At 63.5% G+C, this 21706-nt stretch overlaps 1 protein-coding gene across 1 annotated transcript; it reads right to left on the bottom strand.

The window, feature by feature from the left end:
* Positions 1 to 14856: 14856 nt before the first annotated feature.
* Positions 14857 to 20533, bottom strand: BIRC5 (baculoviral IAP repeat containing 5). The gene is made up of 4 exons (XM_080678049.1): positions 20385 to 20533; positions 20009 to 20118; positions 18367 to 18484; positions 14857 to 15549 (listed from the first exon to the last, which is right to left on the bottom strand). Exons 1-4 carry the CDS (start codon positions 20493 to 20495, stop codon positions 15460 to 15462), a joined length of 429 nt encoding a protein of 142 aa, XP_080534175.1. The 5' UTR covers positions 20496 to 20533; the 3' UTR covers positions 14857 to 15459.
* Positions 20534 to 21706: the final 1173 nt, after the last annotated feature.

A 21706-nucleotide genomic window follows, 5' to 3' on the forward strand; every position in this document is an offset into this window, starting at 1 on the left:
GGCCCCTGACCTCAGGGCAGCCATTCTCCCTGCCCCCGTGACCAGGAGCCTGTGGGCAGCTGGGGAGACGACTGAGCGTGGGCACGGTGGGAAAGCCTGGCATTGCCTCTGCCCCTGGGATAAGGGCTCAGGGGGTCTCTAGGGCAGAGGACCCCAAAGCCCTGACTCCTTCTGTTCACGTGACTCCCATCCAGGTCTGCTTTCCAGAACCTTCTTTGACCTTCCTTTCCGCACAGGCTCTGGCCCTGGTGGCTGCAGGAGTGGGAGGCGGGGGGACACAGGAGGGCCTGAGGGAAGGCCACCCACTGGGGGCACTCTGCCCAGTGGGCAACGGGAGGACCCATCTCCCACTCGGCAGGACCGGGAGCCCCAGGCTCAGAGCCCTCAGCGCCCAGCACGGCTCAGCGTCTGTGGCAGTGACAGGCCTGTGCCCGAGCCTCCTGCCTGACCCTCCGTCCTCCGCCTGGTGGGCCGAGGGGCCAGCGCACAGCTGACCCAGCGCTTCGGCCCCGGAGTAACAGGAAGCAGGCGGTGCCGGTGCCTGTGCCTGCGGGCGATCGGAGGCGCCTGCAGCCGAGGACGAGTTACTGGCAGGAGGAGGGAGCTGCCGCAGCGAACACTGCCAGGCCCCCCGACATGGTCTCCCGCGCGACGGGCCCAGTTGGGACGTGGCGGGGGCGGGGGAGGGGGGTGTGGAGGCGAGGCGGCGAGGCTGTGCTCTGCTTGCAGCCGGGGGTGGGGGTGGGGGGTGGGGGGAGTCCTGGGAAGTGGGGATCCAGCCGGCCGGGCCTGACACACCAAGGGTCCCCCAACCTCTGCAGAGGGTCCCCTGGGCCCGCTCCCCATGCCTCCATGCGTACCTCAACCCCCAACCTCCAAGGGGGCCCCTGAAGTGGGGACCCAGCCTGGGCTCACTTGGCTCCCCCACATTCCTCCCCGCCCCCACCTCGGAGCGGATTCCTGGAAGGCTGGCTGCTTCCCAGCAGAGCGAGGGAGCCCTGGGCGGCTGTTCCCAGGATCCCAGCTGCTCTGCCCCGCAGGCCCCCCGAGGCCCCCCGAGGCCCCCGAGGAGCCCTGAGGACCTGGAGCTCCCTGCGGCCCCTCCTCACTGGACCCTAAGTTGTGGGTGCCTCTGGGGAAGGGGTCGGACCCCCAGCACCTCCCATCCCCAGAGGCTGGGCCTCCAGCCTCTCCAGAGAGAAGGGGCCGAGGGCAGGGCTGTGCCCAGCAGGCACCAGGCACTCGGGTTGGGGCTCCAAGGCCTGCCCACGGCCTCCTGGGACTCGCTCCGGCAGCCACCGTGGCACTTGCCTCCCATCCTCCCTTCTGCTTCTGACCAAGACCCAGTCCCCTCAACTGCTCCTGCCCCGAGTCAGGACTCTGCATCCACCCTGACCCGCCGCCCGCCACCCCGGCCAGGGCACAATGGCCACGTGGGAGCAGGCCTGGCCTGGGCGCGAAGAGGAGTCCGTGGGTGGAGGGGACGCAGCCCGGGCCCGCGCACCGCCTCCCCCAGCTCAGGGATGAGCCAGTGGTTGCAGGGAAATCGCCCTCAATGAGCCTGAGCTTCCCGGAAAGAGAGGACTTCCGAGCTTAGAGGTCACCAGGAGCGCGGTGACCTTGAGGAAAGGAAGGGGCTCTTTAGGACAAAGGCAGGGGAGGGGTTAAACTGCATACAGGGAAGACCTTGTCATCGATCAGGAATCCCATATGGGAAGGGGCTCTTTCCGCTGTGCCCGTCACGACAGGGGTCCGTGCGCAGCAGCGCAGGTAACCGCGAAAGTTCCCGAAAAGGGCTCCTGGGTCACACAGAGACGACGTCACCATGACCGACCCGTGCGAGGTGCTCGCTTCCCCGGCTGTGGGAAGGCAGATGGAAATGCAGATAAGGGCCAGGGCCCGCCTGGCGGCTCAGCCCTCACGTCTGATAAGGCTGTGACACGGGACAGTGACAGGCAGGGAGGCAGGAGGGGGGTCATCTCCCAGGAACGCGATGGTATCGGGGCCTCGCGTTCCGCCCCGGGTGCGCACAGGTGCCTGCGAACGGCACGTTCCTGGAGCGGTGGAAAACCACCCCGTCCCCAGCAGGTGGAGGAGAAAGCCGGGCGGCTGGGCGCACCGTGGAGACGCACACGCGTGGCAGCGAAGGAGCTGGATGGGCACGCAGCAGTCTCACGGGCACGAGGCCCACCCCCAGGAGCCAGGCGGACGAAGCTGCACCCCAGGTCACTTCACACCAAGTTCAAAGTCTAGCAGCTGGTACTCGGGCATCCAGCCTTGGTGGCCAAACCGAAATGAGAAGCAAGTCATCATCATACAAGTCAGGCGGCAGCAGTAACTGTGGGCAGGGGCGGGGACGGTGAGTAGCAGAGAGCCTTCTAGAATCCTGGCCGTGGTCTTTTTCTGGATCGCAGTGGCAACGACATGGGAGTTCATTTTATTTTCTTAAATATATTTTTATTGATTTCAGAGAGGAAGGGAGAGGGAAACAGAGAGAGAAGCATCAATGATGAGAGAGTCATCCATCGGCCGCCTCCTGCATGCCTCCCACTGGGGACTGACTTCACAACCCAGGCCCGGGCCTGGGCCCTGATGGGGAATCGAGCTGTGACCTCCTGGTTCATAGGTCAACACTCCACCACTGAGCCACGCCGGCCGGGCTGGGAGGTCGTTTTCTAGTTCTTTCTAATACTGAAACCATGCTTCTGCGCTTCTCTGCACATGCTGTGTGCTGTCTCAAAACTTAAACACGCCCAAGTGCACCTGACGGGCACCCCCGGGCCAGCCCTGCGCCTCCCGCCACCTGCCCAGGCGCCGTCCCGGAGCTCACGGACGGAGCCGGGAAGCCCTGGCTCTCCCTCGGCTGGAACAGCACAGGGTCTCTGGCGACCATGACCCGGCCGCCCCGGCAGCGGCAGAGCAGAGCCAGCTGCTGAGCGGGGTGCCGCCCCTCGTGCCCTCACTGCCCCTTCTCCGGGCCTCCCACTGTTTGCGTTTCCTGGGATGGCTGTGAAGGTGACCCTCTGATGCGCTGTCATGCTTGCCACCACGGAGGGGGCACAGGGCTCAGGGAAGCCTCCCTCCAGCCCCACAGCACACGTGGCCTTGACATGGGGCAGCCCCCCCCCCCCCAGGGGCCAAGTACGTGCCCACCGCTGTGCCCAGCCAGGCCCCTCGACCAGCTCTCTCTCCCTCGCCACCCCCAGTCTGGGGAGATGATGGTGCAAACAGCTCGGGCTGTGGGGCCTGGCCCCGGGCCAGCGCCCTATAGATCTGCGGGCTCAGGGCCAGGAGCTGGTTGGGAAAGACATTAACCCCCACCCTGTTTACCAGGCCCCGGCGCTATCTGCAGCTCCAATCTGCTGCCTCGCTTTATCTCCTCGGGCCGCACAGGTTCCCAGCAGCGGCCTCCCGCCGCTCACTTCCTGCCAGAGGCCCGGCGTTACAGGAATACGCGCTGAACTGTGCTCGCTCGTGCGTATGAGCCCACACCCAGAGCCTGCGCCTGGAGGGGTGCCAGCGAGGCTGGGTGGGGGACCGTGCGAGGCGGCCCCAGGAGTCCTGGGTTGCTCCCCCACAAGCCTGCCCAGGGTCCTCCCACTGCTCAGGGGAGCGGCAAAGAGAGAGCTCAGAAAGGCCAGGAAGGGGCTGCCGTGGGGACCCCAAACCTCCCCACGGAAAAGCTGAAGCAGGCCCAGCATCTGTTCCTCATCCACTCCTGGCCGCCGCTCAGGGACACGGCCCCCCACCCCGTATCGTCCCTGCCTCCCGCAGCGGCATCCATGCTGCCTGGGTCCCGGTTTCGGAGTTGGGAAGTAGACCCTGTGTCCCCACCTCGCCGGTCCTCCCTGGCATTCCCCAGTCCTGTGGGCTGGGCACACAGCACTCCCCAGGCCAAGAGCCTCCGGCCCTGCCCAGACCCCACGGGCAGTGAGAGGCTAGGTGTCCAGAGGAGGGCCACCTCCTTCCCCTGCTGGGCTGCGTTCAGGGGTGCTTCCTGGAAAAGGGGCGTCTCAGCTGAGACCAGGGACACCTGCCCGTGGATGGGAGCTCTCCGGGCAGGAGGCGGCAGGTGCACAGATCTGGGGGTGCGAGAGGCCAGAGCTTGGGGAAGCTGTCTGGCTGGGCCGCAGTGTGGTGTGAGCTTGGGGACGGGATGGAGGTAGAAGGAGCCGCACCCTGGCCTGGGGGCGGGAGCCCAAGGCGGCCGGGCCCAGGGTGGTGGCCGTGGGAGGGGGGGCAGCTGATGCGTGGGCTGGGGCAGGTCTTCGTGGAGGCAGGGGATGGCCCCGTGACCTGCGGGGTGGGGTCTAGTGGGGAGCTGACTCCCCTTTTGAGAAGAGGAGGGAAGGGGTCAGCTCAGTGACCTGTGCAAACAAGTTCAATGCGCTGCACCAGGGACTTCTGGCTCTCATCCCCGCCCAGGAGCTGTGGGCCGTCCCAGCTAACCCCAGGACGACTCACACACGGGGACACACACACACACACACCGGGGACACACACACACACACGGGGACACACACACACACACGGGGACACACACACACACACACACACGGGGACACACACACACACACACGGGGACACACACACACACACACACCGGGGACACACACATACACACACGGGGACACACACACACACACACGGGGACACATACACACACACAGGAACACACCCACCCACACACACCCAGCCCACATACCCACCCTACAAGCACATGTATCAGTACACAGCAACCCTCGCACATGCTTGTATATACAGCTGCACATGTGTGCACACAGGTAAATTTATATGCATATGTGCACACAAATGCGCTGGCCTGCATGCACACACATACACATATTCACACACATACAAAAACACACATACACACACGCACGAGCCTAGACGACCCCGACAACAAGCCTTGGTCAGAGGGTCTCCCCTCAGGACAAGGCCCCGGAAACATGGCTCATTGCCGAGGGGAGCGCCCCGCCTTTCTCCCACCCTCTTGCTCCCTCCTCACTGACACTGGGGAAGCCACACGGGGCGAAGCAGGCCTGGCCCAGGATCCTGGGACTAGGTAGAGGTGAGCGGTCACGGCAGAAGGGATCTCTGTGCGCCGCCCCCCTCACTGCCTCCCCCAGGAGGGGTCAGCTCTCTGGAGAGACGGCCTGGTTGTGGGAGGAGAAAGGCCTGGTTTGGGGACTGGCTGTGTCACTGCGGTGGCATTCTCAGATCGCCCTAACCCCCTGCCCAGCCCCTCCCCGAGTCTGCCGTGAGGAGTAACAGGGACGTGCAAACTGCGAGGTACCTGTGCTTCTGCCGTGGCTGAGGGGTGCCCGTGGGCCCAGCTGTTGGTCCCGTCTCCCCACGCCCCTGAGAGGCCCACCACTGCCCCCACCCCTCCCTTCCTTCCCACAAAGGCTCTGCTCCCCGCCCCCCACTTCCCAGCAGAAGGCCGGGAGCCAGACTGAGATAAGGGGCTTGTTTTCTAAGGGCCTGGGATTCTGTGGAGGGTTCGGGTCAGGGCAGAGGGGCACAGAGAGCCCTTCGTTTAGACGGGGGTCTCGGGGTCACAGGTCCTACCGGGCCTGGGATTTCCGCCCTTTCAGAATGACCCTGCCAGGCACGGCAAGAGGTTGGGAGCTCCGGGGAGGCCGCCAGACCCTGCTCGCTTGTCTAGCCGGCTGGCCTTTCGGGACCCCTACCAAAACCTTTGCCCATGCTGTTCCCTCGGCCTGTAGCTGTTCCCTATGCCTTCGGGTGATTAATGCCCGCTCTGCCTGCCACACTCAGCCAGGAAGCCTGCCGGAGGCCTGGGCCCTGCCTTCAGCTTCCCCCAGGGACACCCTCCCTCCTGATCCCACCCCAGGGCTGCGCTCCGAGGGCAGGTGCTGGCTGTCCTGTCCCCAGGCTGACCTGGAGCTCTGACGACCGTCAGGGCCCAATGAAGGATGAGCGTCCGCTTTGCTGAGGGCCCTGCCCGGGCTGCACCCTCCGGGACTGACTTCCTCCGGTGGGGACATCTATGGCTCGAACTCCGGGAAGAGGAGCCACCACTTGGGACTGGGCTTTCAGGAGGCCCGTGCTCCCTGCGTGGGTCGGTGCCCTTCACCGGGGGACTCTGGAGACAGCCAGATGGGCCGCTTCCTCAGCAAGTGACCTCAGGCGCGGTCATTAGCTCCCGCCGTCCCAGCGTCCCCGCCTGCGAGACCGGGAGGATGCTAGTACTGGTCTCCCAGGGCTGGGGGACCTCCCTGGCTCAGGGAAGCGGCAGGAGCCGCAGGGCGCCCGCATTAGGAAAGTTTGCCGCCTCGGCCTTCTGTAGCACAACCTTCCCTCTGCTGCATCCAGGACCGCGGCGCCCCCCCTCCCCCCCTACCCCGCCGCGACCAAGTCCGAACTACAACTCCCAGCACGCCGCGCGGCCCTCCCACTCAGGGTCGCGCGATGCCTGCCACGACAGAGTCCGAACTACAACTCCCAGCATGCCGTGGTGCCCTCCTCTGGCCCCGGTCAGTGGCATCGGAAATCTGGGAAGTCCTACGGCGCTGACCCCGAAGTTCCCCGTCGCCCTGGCCCGGGGAGGTCGGGGAGGGGTCGGGCGCTGCCTCCGCCAGGCTCCGCGGACTGACCCGGGCCGCGCCCAGTGACGAGGGGCCCGTGGGTTGCGGGGATCCGGGAGCCGGGCGGGGGTCCCGGCGCACGTGGTGGACCCGCGGAGCCACACGGTGACGACGCTCCGGCCGGACGGGAGGCACACTGAGGTCGAAGCACTCGTGTGGGACGACTACCATGGCAAGGCCCCCACCGTCCCTGCTGAGCCCGGCTTGAGGCCGGGACGGGGTCGTCAGGGCGACCCCAGTGCGCTGTCCGTGGTGCTGGCGGGAGAGGCGGCCTGGGGCGAACAGGGTGGCGGCCCAGCTGCAGGCGAGGCTTTGCGCTCTCGTCCTTGCTGCTCAGTGGGGCCCATCACCTGCAGGTGTGGTAGACATTCAGATTCCCGGGCCCACACCGGACCTGCTGAGCCAGAGTCTGCACGCTAGCAGCGTCCCAGGTGATCTGTGCGCCCATCGAGGTGTCCCCATCCTCCCGAGGTGGGCGTTAACCCATTTTGCTGAGGACGGCTCTGAGACGCTGAGTGGCAAAGTGGCAGAGTAGGATTTGAACCCAGGTCTTCCCACTCTAAAACCTGTAGCTCTCGTCCTGTACCCACCGCCTTTCCCCATGAAGACAGACGGAAAACTAACACGGCAACGAGGGTTCCACAGGCTGCGCCCCTGAGGAAAGGGCTCTAGTCACCTCAGTTGCTGCCACAGGGAACCATTGCTGCCGCCAGGTGTGTACAACCTCAGCTGTGCCAGCAAAAGCCACAGAGTTGCCACTTGAGCCCGAGGACCTGCCTGTGGGGTCAGGTGGTGATTGGGGCTGATCATGCACCCAGCCTACACCCACTGCTGCCTGGAACTTCGAAGATGCTGAGCCCACTGCTCAGCAGACAGCCTGGTGCATAAACAGCTGCTGCCAGCCATCTGTGGGGGAGGTGCTGGGCTTGCCGGCGTCCACAGAGCGCCTTGGGAACTGGGGCGGGGGGGGGGGAGCGGGGGGGAGGCTGGGACAGTGGGAAGGAAATGCTGGCTCACCGGGCGGGAAACTGCAGAAGCAGAAGCACAGTGGTGAGAAAGGAGTTCAGGATACAGTGGGGAATGTAGCTGGATGGGGAGGGGGGAAGGGAGGGCAGGGGGCACCCTGTCCCTGAGGGCAAAGCAGAGGCCAGGTCCCACCAGCTGTGAATGCTATGCTAAGGGCTTCAGACTTGATGCCATGGGAGAGAGGAGCCAGTGAGCTTAGAGCAGGAGCCAGGAGCCCCCGCCCCCAGCCCCCCAGTCTCCCCTTCTGCGGCTCCAGCCCTTCTGTTCTGGGAGAGGAAGTCAGCAGAGAAACCGCAGGGCCCCACCTGCAGGGGCTGATGGGAAAGGAAGTGAGACAGGTGTGAGGTCTAGGTGGGTCAGGGGGGTTCAAACCACAGAGTTTCAATGTGGGGGGGCCATGGCCCAGGAGGAGGTGGGAAGCAGAGGGCAGATGAGGGGCCCCCAGCCCCGGACACTTGGTCACTAAGACCACAGACTGTGTAGCTGGCAGACTGGGGCCCCAGTCCAGCTCAGCCGCTCAGCACAGTCCCAGGCAAGGTGTCCTGGTCTGGACACCAGGGCTCAGGGTCGTAACCCACGGGGAGCACTTAGCAGAGTGGCTCTGGGCGACAGCCATTGCTGGTGGAACCTCCTTGCCTCCCCACCCCCATTCCTTCCCTCCGAGCTGCAGAAAAAGGCTGCCAGCTGCTGGGGGTGAGCAGACCTCCAGGGAGCCCAGCAACCCATGGCCAGCCTCAGCCGGTGCCTTTTAAACTCTCCGGTGTGCCAGTGCCCCTGTGCCCTCCGTTTCCTGCTGGGGCCCAGCTGCTGGTCCCCCCTGGGTGAGGTGATGCCCTGCAGGTGGGCCTCGGGCACAGGGTGCAGGCTATGCAAGGCCCGGCGACCCACGGGATGGCTGTCCTGGGCCCGTGTAGTGTAGTGGGACCGCTTCCCGCACAGGACAGTGCGGTGCTTGAAGGGGCGCTGTGCCCCAATCGGCATACGGCACCGGGAGTCAGCTGGTCTGGAGCTCAGCCTGGCCAGCTGGGTGGGGCAGAGGGGTCCCCTTGGACTCTGTGCCAGCACTGCCCCCACCTGTGTGTCTCAGTGCTGTGTCCCTCGGACAGGAGTGTCACCTCCACATCGGTGAGCTGCCAGGGGCCAGCGCAGGGCGCTCAGCGCTTCTGTGGGAACCAGCCTCCCGGGCACTGGGCTGGGGGACCTGCACTGGGCTCTCCAGGTAGCGAGGACCCTTCCCAGGTTGACCACACGGGGGCAGCCGAGGCTCAGGCCAGCCGCTCAGACACCGGAGCTCGGTGCCCTGCTGCACCCTGGTGGGCACTCAGAGCACTGGGTGCACAGCAAGCACTCTCTTGGAAAGGAGGGGGGATGCCTGTGCCCACGTCCACAGCACCGGAAAGGCTCCACACCCTGGAGCAGGGGGGGAGCATTCAGGACCTGACTGTCCATGCCCCGCCCACACACCCTGCAGATGGTGGCACCCACTTCCACCCTCTCCCGCACCTGCCCCGGACCTGGCCGAGCTGGAGAGGATGGTCAGTCACACGGGGCCTTGGGAGCCCCTGCCACCCGGAGTGGGAGCGCCTGTGTCTGGAGAACACTCACAGCAGCGGGGGACGGAGAGGGGGACAGTGTCCCTATTGACTACCGGGTGGGCCCGGCCCACCACCAGCCACTGCTGGGCCCCTCCCCCGGGACTGGGTCCCCTCTGATACTGGATGTGGGTGTAGCCCCCAAGAATGGGGGGCGGGGCCGACGGGAACGTGTAAGCCATTTGCTAAGTGCCCTGCTTAGGGGAGACGGGACCTGTGGTCACTAGCTGGTGGTCACCTGCTTACGCTGCTGGGCCTGGTCCGAGCATTTGTCATCTGCAGGCCCAGAGGCGGGGTTAACTCCCCCACTGCCCGCCTGCGGCGAGCCCCCAGGAGCCGCCCTGGGGCTGAGGGGAGGCGGCCGTTAGGCCTCAGAAGCCCAGAGACCTGCCCTAAGGCCAGGCCCGGGATCTGACAGGGGACACTCCCCCGGGTCCCCCCCCCCTGGAATGAGGAGCTTGTGTCTGCAGAAGATGTGTCTGGATGGATGGACACACACACACTCACACGCACACACACACTCACGCACGCACACACACACTCTCACGCAGACACGCACGCACACTCACACGCACGCACATGGCTGTGACGGTGCTGCAGCCCTTGCACTGCTTGTGAGCCACAGGTGCTCGTTATCTATTCGGAAAACTTGTGTTTTTGAGGTGAATCCTCACCTGAGGATACTTTTCCATCGATTTTTAGGGAGTGGGAGGGAGGGGGACAGAGAAACATGGATGTGAGAGAGACACATCAATTGGTTGCCTCCCGCACGCCCCTTGATCAGGACCGGGAATCAAGCCTGCAATGAGGTACATGCCTTTGACCGGACTCGAACCCAGGACCCTGTAGTCTGAAGGCCAACGCTCTAACCACTGAGCCACCACTAGGGCCTGGAAACTTGAGAGAAAAGGCAATTGCGCACCAGCACAAGCTGATTTATCCAGGACGGCGGCAGGGGCTGCGACAGGGAATGGAATGCTGACTCAGCGACAGGACGGAGTCCCTCAGCCCCCCAGGATGGCCCAGCCCCCCGTGCCCCGGAGCTTCCTGTAACCTCTAAAACAGGGGAGACGGGCAGGGGAAGACCAAAGCAAGAGAGGCCACCGTCCCCCCAGCACACACCCGACTCAGGAAGGCTCTGAAACGGGCAGCTTGGGGCTTCCCGTACCGCACGGTCCCTGGGGATCCTTCTCCTCGGTCACCCCAACTTCTCCACCTCCAGGAAAATGAGCGTGTCTGTCCTCACTGACCACGTCGCCTGGTGTAGGCTGGCCGCCCATCTACCCAACTGGCCCTCCGTTCTGCGGCCTGCGGCCTGGGAATCACAGCCTCCACTCACCACACCTGCACCCACACCTGCAGCCCAATCCGGCCCGGCTCCGCCACCTGGCGGCCAACCCCTGCGTGCTAAGCAGCCCCTTCGCCTCCCCGCCACTTCCACACCGGCTTGTGCGGTGCCCACCAGGCCCCTGGCCATTGCAGACGCCCCAGCGAGCCGCGATGGGTCATCAGAGTCCCAAGGGCCTCAGGAGCAGCAGCCACATGAGGACAGGACAGGCCCGAAGACCAGGGAGGAGCCCTCGTGCACCTCGCCCAGCCCGCCAGCCTGCACCGCAGACCCAGGCCTCAGGCCCTCCCGCCCCACCGAGGCCGGGGGCCCACGAGTCCCGCCAGCAGCGAGGGCCTCTGGCGCTGCCATTTGCTCTGCGGTGAGCTGGGCCTTGGTCTCCCCTTCTGTAAAAGGGGTGGTTAGTATTGTTAAGGTGATCGGAGGATGGGATGGGCAGATAAGCACACGGGTGTTTAACGGCTGTACCTGCCTCTCTCTCCAACAGGCAGCTTCTCCACCTGACCCAGGCCCCTAGGACTGGGGCAGTGGTGCCACCAGGACCGATGGCAGAGGGGCGGCTGAGCACCCTCCCCACTCCACCACACGCCCCCCTCGGGGCCTGCTTCCTCTTTGGGACTCACTTTCTCGCCTCCGCAGGAGGCAACCAGTTAGCCAGAGGGCCTACACAGGCAGGGGAGCGCCACGCCTCCTTGGCCCAGCGAGAGCAGCCTCATTCCTGCCCCGTCTCTGCCCGCCCCGGGACCCCCCAGCCAGGACCCCAGCCAAGCCTGCAGAACGGGGCGCCCAACCCCAGGATGGGAGGGAAACCGAGCCCCTCCCCTGCCTGCCGAGGCTGGGACTCAGATGACCAGAGTGCAGGGCGCCGGGCTGCCGGCTAAGGGCCTGGGCGGCTGCGAGCAGGAGGACGCCGCTGAGCCCAGGCCAGGGCGAGGGGCCAGCCGAGGCAGATGCCCACGCCTCACACGTGCCGGGCGCCATACAGGTGGGCCGCCTGGGCGAAGGCCAGGTGCGAGTAGCTGAGGTAGATGACAGCCCCGCCAGGGCCAGGCACCTGGGGGGGGGGGGGCACGGTGACCACTCAGTGTCTGCCTGCCGGGCGCCGGCCCTACCTGGGGCCCCGGCCGCCGTGTTCCTGCAGACATGGCCCAGGTCCTGCCACTCACCTTCGGGAGGATGGGGGCTCAGTCCTCAAACCCCAGGACCTCATCCCACAAAACCCTGTACAAACAGTACCACATACCACCACCACCCCCCCCGCAGTGCATGCCCCCCTCACATCAGCACCCTCCAATATCCCCCCAAGTCCCAACACGCTCACACACAGCCAGTGACCCCCACTGGCAGCTGGAGCCCTGACAGGGCCCTGAGACTCCCCTGACCCGCACCTCAGGCTGCTGTCCCTCAAGACAACCCCTCCCCACTTCATGGGGTACACCCGGCCTCCTCTGGCTCGAGCCTCAGTGCCCCTCGGAAGCCCCTCCCAGCCCCGGGGAGTCTCAGGCCCTTCTCCCCTCTCGTGACCCCTGCCCACCCTCCCATGACCTCTGCCCGTGCAGTGTAACCCCAGGGTAGGCCAGGCTCAGCGCAGCCCAGAGGGGAGCAGGGGCCCAGCAGCAGGAGAGCCAGCCCCACTCCCAGGACCTGCGGCCCCACACTCACCCCCAGCCAGAGGTAGCGGCGGCGAATAGCAGAGGGCCGCTCTGGGCCAGGGCGCTGAGGAGGCTGCAGGCCCAGCCACACACCAGGACAGCCCGTGAGCGCTGCCGGGAGAAGGGGCTCGGGGTGGGGAGGGCCAGCCTGCCTCAGAGCCATCTGCCTGCAGGTCCCCCTCATAGCACACAGGCTGCCTTGGCCTTGGCTGGAGGAGCTGGGCCATCGGCCTCCCTGATGCCTGTCCCCATGGTAACCGCTCGACCGCCCAGTGGCTACCTTGTCCTGGCACAGGCCTCCTGATGCCCAGGGTGAGGGGCTCCCCCAGCAGTCCCCAACCCCCCAGGCTGCTCTGGGGCAGCAGACACGTGCCCCCTAGCCCACCAGGTGGGAGGCGCCCCCCAGGTAGACCCATTGGAGACACAAAGAACCCCAAAGGGCACGGGACAGGCTGGGCGCTGGGCCCCTGCGCTCAGGAGCCACCAGAGAGCAGGGGGCCGCGGCTGGTCGAGGGGGGGTTTTCACATATGTATGGACCGGGCGGGTCAGCTGGCCGAGTTCCGGGGACTGAAGGAGGGGTGACTGCGCCCAGGACTCACAGAGGAGGTCCCACATCGAGGCGTAGACCTCCAGGTTGTTGACGGCAAAGGGGTCAACCAGGAGGAGCAGCTGTTCCGCCCTACGAAGCGGAAGGGACGCAGCCTGGTGGGCAGACCTGCCAGGACCAGCAGGTGACAGCGCCACGGCCACCAGATCCCCTCCTGCACTCGGAGCTGGTGCTCCACTGGCCCTGGGCGGCTTTGATTTATGGGACATACAGGCTCCCTCAGGACGGCCTTAGGCCCCGGCCGCTGAGCACACTCACAGGCTGGGACGGGAAAAGGGTGCGTGTGTGACTCCCCCCACCCACGTATGCACACACATGTGTGCACACATGCATACACACATGCACGTCTGGTGGATGAAGAGCTGGGTCCTTCCTCCCCAGGTACACGGAGGAAGCCATATCTCTCTCACACTCATTCACACCCGCAAGGGCGGGGGCGGGGGCGGGTGGCCAGGGCCCAGCTGTCTGTCCTCAAGGTGGGGCTGAAGGAGCAGGTGGGGGTGGGAGGCCCAGATGTGGGGAGGCTCACACCACACTTCTCACATACACTCACTACACACTCATGTTCAGTCACCTACACACACACACACACACACACACACACACACACGAACACGTGCTCACAGTCTGTCACATACACTGACAGGTGCACGTGCACGCGCGCGCGCACACACACACTCACACCCAGGCTGGCCCCCGCGTGTGAGGGAGCGGAGGGTGACAGTGGGCAGTGTGGGAACAGGTGCCGTCCTACTGCCCGCCCGTGTGCTTCAGGCCATTGGGCGGGGCCTTGTCCCCGGCCCTGGCTGTACCTGATGGGGGTGCAGGGGTGGGAGGCCCGCCTGAACCCCCCTGGCTGCCTCCTGCACACCCCCTACTGGGAATCAAGCCCACAACTCAGGCACGTGCCCCTGACCAGAATCGAACCCGGGACCTTTCAGTCCACAGGCCGACACTCTAGCCACTGAGCCAAACTGGCTAGGGCTGCCCTACCTTAATTTTTATTCTCCTTGACTTGTCACATTAAAAAACAAAAACTCTATTGGGTTAAATGTTAGCTCCCCACATCTGGCCTCCCACCTCCACCTTCTCCTTCACACCAGCCCCTTCTTAAAGAGACAGCTGGCCCTGCCCACCCCTCCCTCTGATCCCGCCCCAGTCTCGGTCAGGACTTGGGGTCTGAGTGGGACAGTCCAGGTCACACGCGGGGGGGACTCGGGGTGACCTGGTATCTGCCTCAAACAGGGACGGCCCCCAGGTGAGGCCCGGGCCGCCCAGCGTCCCACTCATTCCCACCCCAGCCTGGCGCCCAGGCCCTTCCGCCCCCAGCCTGGCTGGCCCGCCCAGACGGTTTGGGAAGGGGTGATGGGGACCAGACCCTCTGCGGGCAGCATGCGGGCGGGGCTCCTAGGCCAGGGGAAGGGGCCCCGTAGCGGCGGGTGGTACCTCCGCAGACGCACCAGAGACCTGCGTGCGAGGAGAGCGGCCAAGCCCCGTGCGGTTGCAGGTTGTGGGCGGCTGCCAGCAGTGCCCCCAGTGCAGCGGCGGCTGGGCCGTGCGGGGGGGGGGGGGAGGGGTGGTGGTGGTGTCAGTGTAACTCCTGACTCCCCTCCCCTCCTGGCTCCCTCTACTCCCGTAGACACCCCACCCCCAACATCGCTGCTGCTGGCTCTGCGGTGGCCAGGGCCTGGAGATGGGGTGCACTTGCCAGGTGGCCCACGGGGGGCTCGGGTTCTGGGCAACAGGGGGATGAACAGTGAAAGGGCGGGTCATCCTCACGGCGCGAGGGTGTGATGGGGTCCCTCTCAAGGGACGTGGACAGCGAACGAAAAAGCCAGGTGCTGCTCCGTGGGGCTTCCTCCTGCCCGGCCTGGATGGAGCGGCGCAGGGCAGGGACAGCCCACTGCACCCTTCCGGCTGGAGCGGGTCGGGCACTGAGGACCTTTTCCTGTCTGTCTGTCTGGGGGAAGTGTAGCTTTGCCACGTGCCCATCGGAGGGGAAGGACCTTCAACCGACCTCAAAGCAAGAGGCTAGCTTTACTCAAGACGCCAATCCTCGCCGTCCCTCCCAGCCACTCGGGGCTCCCAGCCACTCGGGGCTGCCACGGAGGGGCTCTACTACAGTCCCTCTGCAGCCTTGAAGGTCACAAAATGATGACCAGGTGAGGAGAGCCGGAAGACACAGCACAGCCAGAGGCCTGGCAGGTAAGGCGGGCGGTCACAGGGCTTGTCGAAGGGAGCGAGGACAGAGTTCTAGGCCACAGAAAGGCACCCCTAAGCTTAGGTTGTGCAAAAACACGTGAATTGGCTCCTCAGTCCTCTACTCGTCCGCAGCAAAGACCTATGATGGGGTCACATAAGTCTCAGGAGGCCCCACCTGCCCCGCCACCCCGGCGCCTCCAGGACCAACAAAGCCGTGAGGCCCAGAGGAGTCAGCCGCGGCCTCGGCACCGCCAGGGCAGACGGAAGCCGCGGCCCCCTCGAGAGCCAGCACACAGTTTAAGTGCCTTCTCACATGTCCGTGCTCGCCTTTCCTAAGGCACTGCTACGCCCAGAGCGCAGCGACCGGGACTGAGCCCGGGCAACGCCGCCCTCCGCGCGGGACCGGGAGCGGGCGCGGCGTCACTCGGTGGCGGCCAGCTGCTCGATGGCACAGCGGACTTTCTTTGCGATCTCTTCAAATTCTTTCTGCTTATTGTTGGCTTCCTTGGCCTGGAAATAAAGAACAGGCTCATGAGAGCGAAACAGCAGCTTCCAAATCGCACGCTGTGGCTAAGGTTGGCGAGACTGGGGTGCGAGCAGCACCGACTCGGCTACCCAGCGAGCCCACGCGAGCCCGCCCACCCGCCCCGGCGCTCCCACCCGCCCCGGCGCTCCCACAGGACAGGCCAGAGCCTCCGCGTGTCCAGGTGAGGGGCCCGTCAAACACTAGCTTCCTCCGAACACAACACCTCCGCCTCCTGCCGCCCGGGGCTAGCTTCCCACCTTCCGCTCTGCTCAGTGCTCTCCGGAGACCAAGCGACAGCCACGTTAGCAACCCGGGGCCGCCTGCCCCACCTTCATTTTCTTAAAATATTTTTTTTTATTTCAGAGAGGAAGGGAGAGGGAGGGAGGGAGAGAGAAGCATCAATGATAAATCATTGACTGGCTGCCTCCTGCACACCCCCTACTGGGGATCGAGCCCACAACTCAGGCACGTGCCCCTGACCAGAATCGAACCCGGGACCCTTCAGTCCACAGGCCGACACTCTATCCACTGAGCCAAACTGGCTAGGGCTGCCCTACCTTAATTTTTATTCTCCTTGACTTGTCACATTAAAAAACAAAAACTCTATTGGGTTAAATGTTTTCTAATATAAAAAACAATAAAGGCTAACATTTAAAAATTACTTTCAATATGCACTTTTTAAAAAAATGAAATGTAGAGAGGACGGGAGAGGGGAGAGGGGAGAGAAACACATCAATTGGCTGCCTCCCGAACTCACCCCGACCTGGGATCCAGCCCGAAACCTGAGCACGTGCCCTGACCACCAGGAACCGAACGGCTCATCTTCTGCGGCACAAGCGATGCCCCAACCAACGGAGCCACACCAGCCAGGGCTACTGTTCTGTGTCTGAAGTGTTGTCCCCTGTGGCTTACTTACTTTAAAATTAGAAGAAAATTTAATTTTGCCCTGGCCTGTATGGCTCAGCTGGTTGGAGTGTCATCTGTCTTTGCACCAAAAGGTCGCGGGTTCGATTCCCAGTGGGGGAACATACCCCGGTTTCAGGTTCAAACCCCGATCTGGGTGCGTTCAGGAGGCAGCCCGTGGATGTTTCTCTTTCACATTGATGTTTCTCTCTCTCTGCCTCTCCCTTCTTTTCTCTCTCTGAAATCAGTGAAAACATATCCTGGGGTAAAGATTAAAAAACAGTAATAATAAACATTTTCTAAAAAGAAAATTTAATTTTAAAAATAATACATTGACAAGAACAAGAGAAAACGGCCAGTGGTGAGCCGGCTAAGGGACCACCACACTGAGCCTTTCAGACCCTCTGCACACAGGCGGCATCGTCAGCACCACCGCACGGGGCCAACACCTCCACGCACACGTTCCTGCTCCGGGGGCTGAAGAACGAACAGGAAACTCGGTGTGAAACTCACAGTGAACGGGCTGCGCAGCCTGTGCCGGCGCTCCGGCCTGGCCCCCCCGGGGTTTCGGAACAGAGTTTTGCAGAGAAGTCAGCTGCTCCACGTGCTCCCGTATGAAGGTGACCCCTCATGGGCTTATTTTCACCCCGGTTCTAACTTCCTTCACTTCCCCAAAAGGCGGAGGCCGCGATGCACAAGCCCGGCTCAGCCATGGGCTGGCCTCGAAGTGACCTGCCGCCACCCACAGCGGCGCCTCACTAACCCGGGTCTCAGAAACGCACAGCGCCCCCAGCACCCGCCCTCGTCGCCAGCATCGCTGCAGCACAGCGTCCGCCATCTGGCTCTTTAATGAAATGTCCGACCCACGACTGCCCTGCGCTGCGGTGCGCTCACCTAACAGGCTTCACACCTGGGTGGAAGTAGCCTAAAAGCAGATGAGCCTTCGGGAGCCAGGCCCCCAGCTGGCCTCCGGGTGCCCCACCTGACACAGCCGTCCTGGCACAGCTCTGACCCCAGCCCTCACATCCATCCACACGGGCATCTGGGGACCGTTATGTGCCACAAACTCACAGCTGGCCGGCCCTCGGAAGCAGCCCTGTGCAACCGAAGTTGTTGCAAAGACGAAAACGGCCCACTATGTGCACCGTGCGCTCCGTGGCCCCGCAAGGACGCCGCTGCCAGTGTGGCCGAGGAGCTGCACGCGGAGCCACTGAACCCCAGCTCCAACCACCTCCGTGGCCAGCGATCTCGAACAGCACAGCCCTAGGGCATCACGAGGGCCATGGCTTAGCTTAACTTCCCATCCCTCTTTAAAATACGTAAGTTTTAAAATGACCTGGAAGGAAATACACCGATTGGCAGTGGCCACCCCTTATAGAAGCTTAGACCATTTGGGACTAAACAGAGAAATAAAACCTCATGTATCGCTGGAAGTGTTCTGTGTGAGGACTCGGGAGAACAAATAGCCGCTGCCAGATAAATGCCGCCCACCCCGCCGGTGCAGACAGCGCCCCCTGGTGAGCTTCCTGCCTGGCAGTGCCGACACCTCCACCACAGGCCCAGCACGGCCTTGCTCGGTGTCTATAACCGGCTTCAGCCTCACTGGCTTGCTCAGGCACAGCTTTCTCTCGACTGTCCCCTAGCGATAAAACAAGGCTGGTCCGTCACCTAGAGCCGCCGGCCGCCTTCAGCCTGCGGGCCATCCCCCAGCCACGCCTGTTCCCGTACAGCCGCTGGGCTAGGGATGGCCGTGACATTTGTAAGCGGGTGTGAAAACAGGAACCAGAGAACGCCATCTCACAGAGCTGCGCCCAAGAGGGTGTGCGGGCTGCAGGCTTAGAACGGCGCGCCCGCAGGGCCGGCTCCCGGCTCCCGGCTCCCTCCCAGAGCACACGTACCACTTTGTTCTTGGCTCTCTCTTTGTCCAGCTTCAGAAACTCCCCGAGGGTCAGCTCTTCAAACTGCTTCTTGACAGACAGGAAGGCACAGCCGGACGAGTGCTTTTTGTGCTCCTCTCTGGGGAAAGCGACGGAGCGGGTCAGCTGAGAAGGTGGTGAAGGGAGAGGCAACAGCGGGTCACCACAGCCCTCCCCCCCCTCCGCCTCCCAGACGCCCTGCTCGCTGAGAGAGCACAGTGACGTCCCAAGCAGACGGAACCGGGGCTAGGTCGCAGGCCACATCCCCACGCGCTCAGCTCAGCGCCTTCTCTCTGTGGACGCCCCCCTCCCCGCCCCCTACCCTGACGGGTTTACCTGGAGGCCTTAGCAGTTCGTAGGAAGAGCGTTACCATGTCAGATCCCTCTAAAATCCTCAAGATATTTTTTTGTTTTGTTAATCCTCACCCGAGACTGCGACTGAGCTATGTGCCTTTGGCCGGAATTGAACCTGTGACCCTTCGGTCTGTGGGCTGATGCCCTCTATCCACTGAGCCAAATGGGCTCAGGGCCTCAGGGATGTTCTGAAGCGGCCTCATATCCTGGGAGTTGTTACATCATCTGCTGGTTTGGAATAAGGCCCACAGGCCAGGCTTCTCCAGGGAAGCGCTGGGCCTTGCACCATCACCGTCTGCGAGGGGAAGCAGGCGTGCGGAGCACACAGCACCGAGCCAGAACCCTACGAATGAACACACAGCCACAGGATGTCCAGAGGGACAGCCCACAGTAACTAGGATCTGAAAATATTACAGCACTCTTAGACCCACTCCCCAAAACACACTGGCATTTCCCAGGGACTCCTGGTGTGCCCACCGTGCCACCCAGTCAGCACTGGGTCATGATCGCAAACACATTTCCTGGCAACAAGAGAAACAACTCGCTTCGTTCTCTACGGGAGGAGAAAGTGGTGCCAACAGTCGGCTCTGCCGGGGAAGGCGAGGAAGCGTGGCACGGCCCTGCAGAAGGCACTGCTGTGGCCCCTGAGCGCAGGCACAGTCCCGCCCCTGACGGAACAAACCCCCACAGGGGCCTGAGCCACTGTCAGAGGGTGGCTTCTGAGGTGTGTGAATTGTAGCACAATAAGGCTTCAGGTTTAAAACTCTGAAACAAGCCCTGGCTGGTTTGGCTCAGTGGATAGAGCGACGGCCTGTGCGCTGAAGGGTTCTGGGTTCGATTCCGGTCAAGGGCATCATTTGATTCTCTCTCTCTCATCATTGATGCTTCTATCTCTCTCTCTCCCTCTCCCTTCCTCTCTAAAGTCAATAAAAGATATTTTAAAAACACACAACTCTGAAACAGAAAGGCACCCGGACACCCCTGGTCACAACAGGAGCTGCTCCCGGATTCTGTCCAACCTCAAAGGCCTTGGGGACCGACAGGGAGGAGCCTCTTCAACATGCACCCCGAGGGGCGTGGCCAAATCAGGTTAATGAGGCGGGAAGCGGCACCGGGCGCCGGCGCACAGAGGTTCATCCACTTGCAACAGCTGCTCGGGCGCAAAATGAGGTTGGAAAACCGCGGCTCCTGCCCTAAGTGTCTTTCTGGAAACGCAGTTTCCCCGAGCTCAGTGCAGAGCGGAAGGGGCGGGGCCAGGCCGGACACTTACATGGGGTCGTCGTCGGGCTCCCAGCCTTCCAGCTCCTTGAAGCAGAAGAAGCACTGGGCCAGGTCGGGCTCGTTCTCGGTGGGGCAGTGGATGAAGCCGGCCGCGGCCATCTGCAAGGGAAGGCAGGCTCGGACCCCGCGGCGCGTCCCCTCCTGGGTGCCCAGAGAGGGGCCGCCCCGGCCCCGGGGGCCCAGAAAGGGGCCGAGCCCTGCGGGAGGGAACACCCCGGGCCCCGGGGGCCCAGAAAGGGGCCGAGCCCCGCGGGAGGGGACACCCCGAGCCCCGGGGGCCCAGAAAGGGGCCGAGCCCCGCGAGAGGGAACGGCAGGCCTGGGCCCGGTGGGGCGGGCCTGGGACCCCGGTGCCCCCCGTCTCACCCGTTCCGGGGTGCAGGCGCAGCCCTCCAGGAAGGGCCAGTTCTTGAACGTGGAGATGCGGTGGTCCTTGAGGTAGAGCTGCCAGGCCGCGGGCAACGACGGGGCACCCATCCCACCGCCACCCAGAGCGGTGCAGCGATTCAAATCAAGCGGTTGGCGGCCGCCGCGAGGCCTGTCGGGAAGCCCAGCTCGGGAGGGGCCCTCGCGGGCTTCTGGGAGTGCGCGGGGCATGCTGGGAGTTGTAGTCCTCCCTCTGCATGGCTCGGCTTCTGCGCCTAGCGACCTCGGTCCCCCCGTTTACCGCTTCGCACGCTTAGCAGAGTGGTGCGGAGTGGAGCTAAGCTGGGCTGCAGTCTTCGTAATGGATTTAAGGAGGCGCCTGTCGAGTACATCTGCATTAAGCCCTTTCGGCCTGCAAACTCTGGTTGTTCTTGTGGGCGCCCCACTCCTGGAGCCCCCTAGTACCAGCTCCCCCTGCCCTGGAGCCGGCTGGGTTGGAATGTGTGCCGAGGCCGCGCATCCTCCAGGGAAAAGATGTCCCCGATGAAATCCCCATCTCCGCCTCCGCCCTCACTCAGTGAGCTATGAACCCGGCTCTTATCAAGTCTTTTCACTGAGGCTTCTTAGAAGCCTGGAAATGGACCCTCGGAGCTGGGTTCCCGCCTTTCCATCAGAATTCCTCCAGAACGAGACATCCCTCCAGGTCAATAGACTATGCGTAGGCAGGCCCCTGTGGACGGGCCCTCAGGTGGCTAATTCTGTACCATCCTATCTAATAAAAGGCTAATATGCAAATTGCCCCCTCTACCGGGCGTTCCACCAGGGGGCAGGGCCAGCTGGCCAACCGCCCGTGGCCCCGCCTCCTGGCCTGCCGGGCCAATCGGCCCCAAGGTGGGCCCACTGGACCCCACCTGCAGGGCCTCTAGTTATAAATAACATTGCAGTAGACGCTTTATATGAATATCCTTGTGTTCTGGTACTTTTGCTTCCAGGGGCTAGATTTTTTTTTTTTTAATATATTTTATTGATTTTTTACAGAGAGGAAGGGAGAGGGATACAGAGTGAGAAACATTGATGAGAGAGAAACATCGATCAGCTGTCTTCTGCACACCCCCTACTGGGGATCTGCCCGCAACCAAGGCACGTGCCCTGACTGGAATCGAACCTGGGACCCTTCAGTCCGCAGGCGGATGCTCTATCCACTGAGCAACACTGGCTAGGGCAGGGGGCTAGATTTCTAAAAGTGCATTTTTAGGACAAATGTGAATTTAAAATGTTAATGCACTCTAACCATTGAGCACCACCGGCCAGAGCTGATCAAT

This window comes from Plecotus auritus (assembly GCF_963455305.1).
Source record: "Plecotus auritus genome assembly, chromosome: 7".
Lineage (NCBI taxonomy): Eukaryota > Metazoa > Chordata > Mammalia > Chiroptera > Vespertilionidae > Plecotus > Plecotus auritus.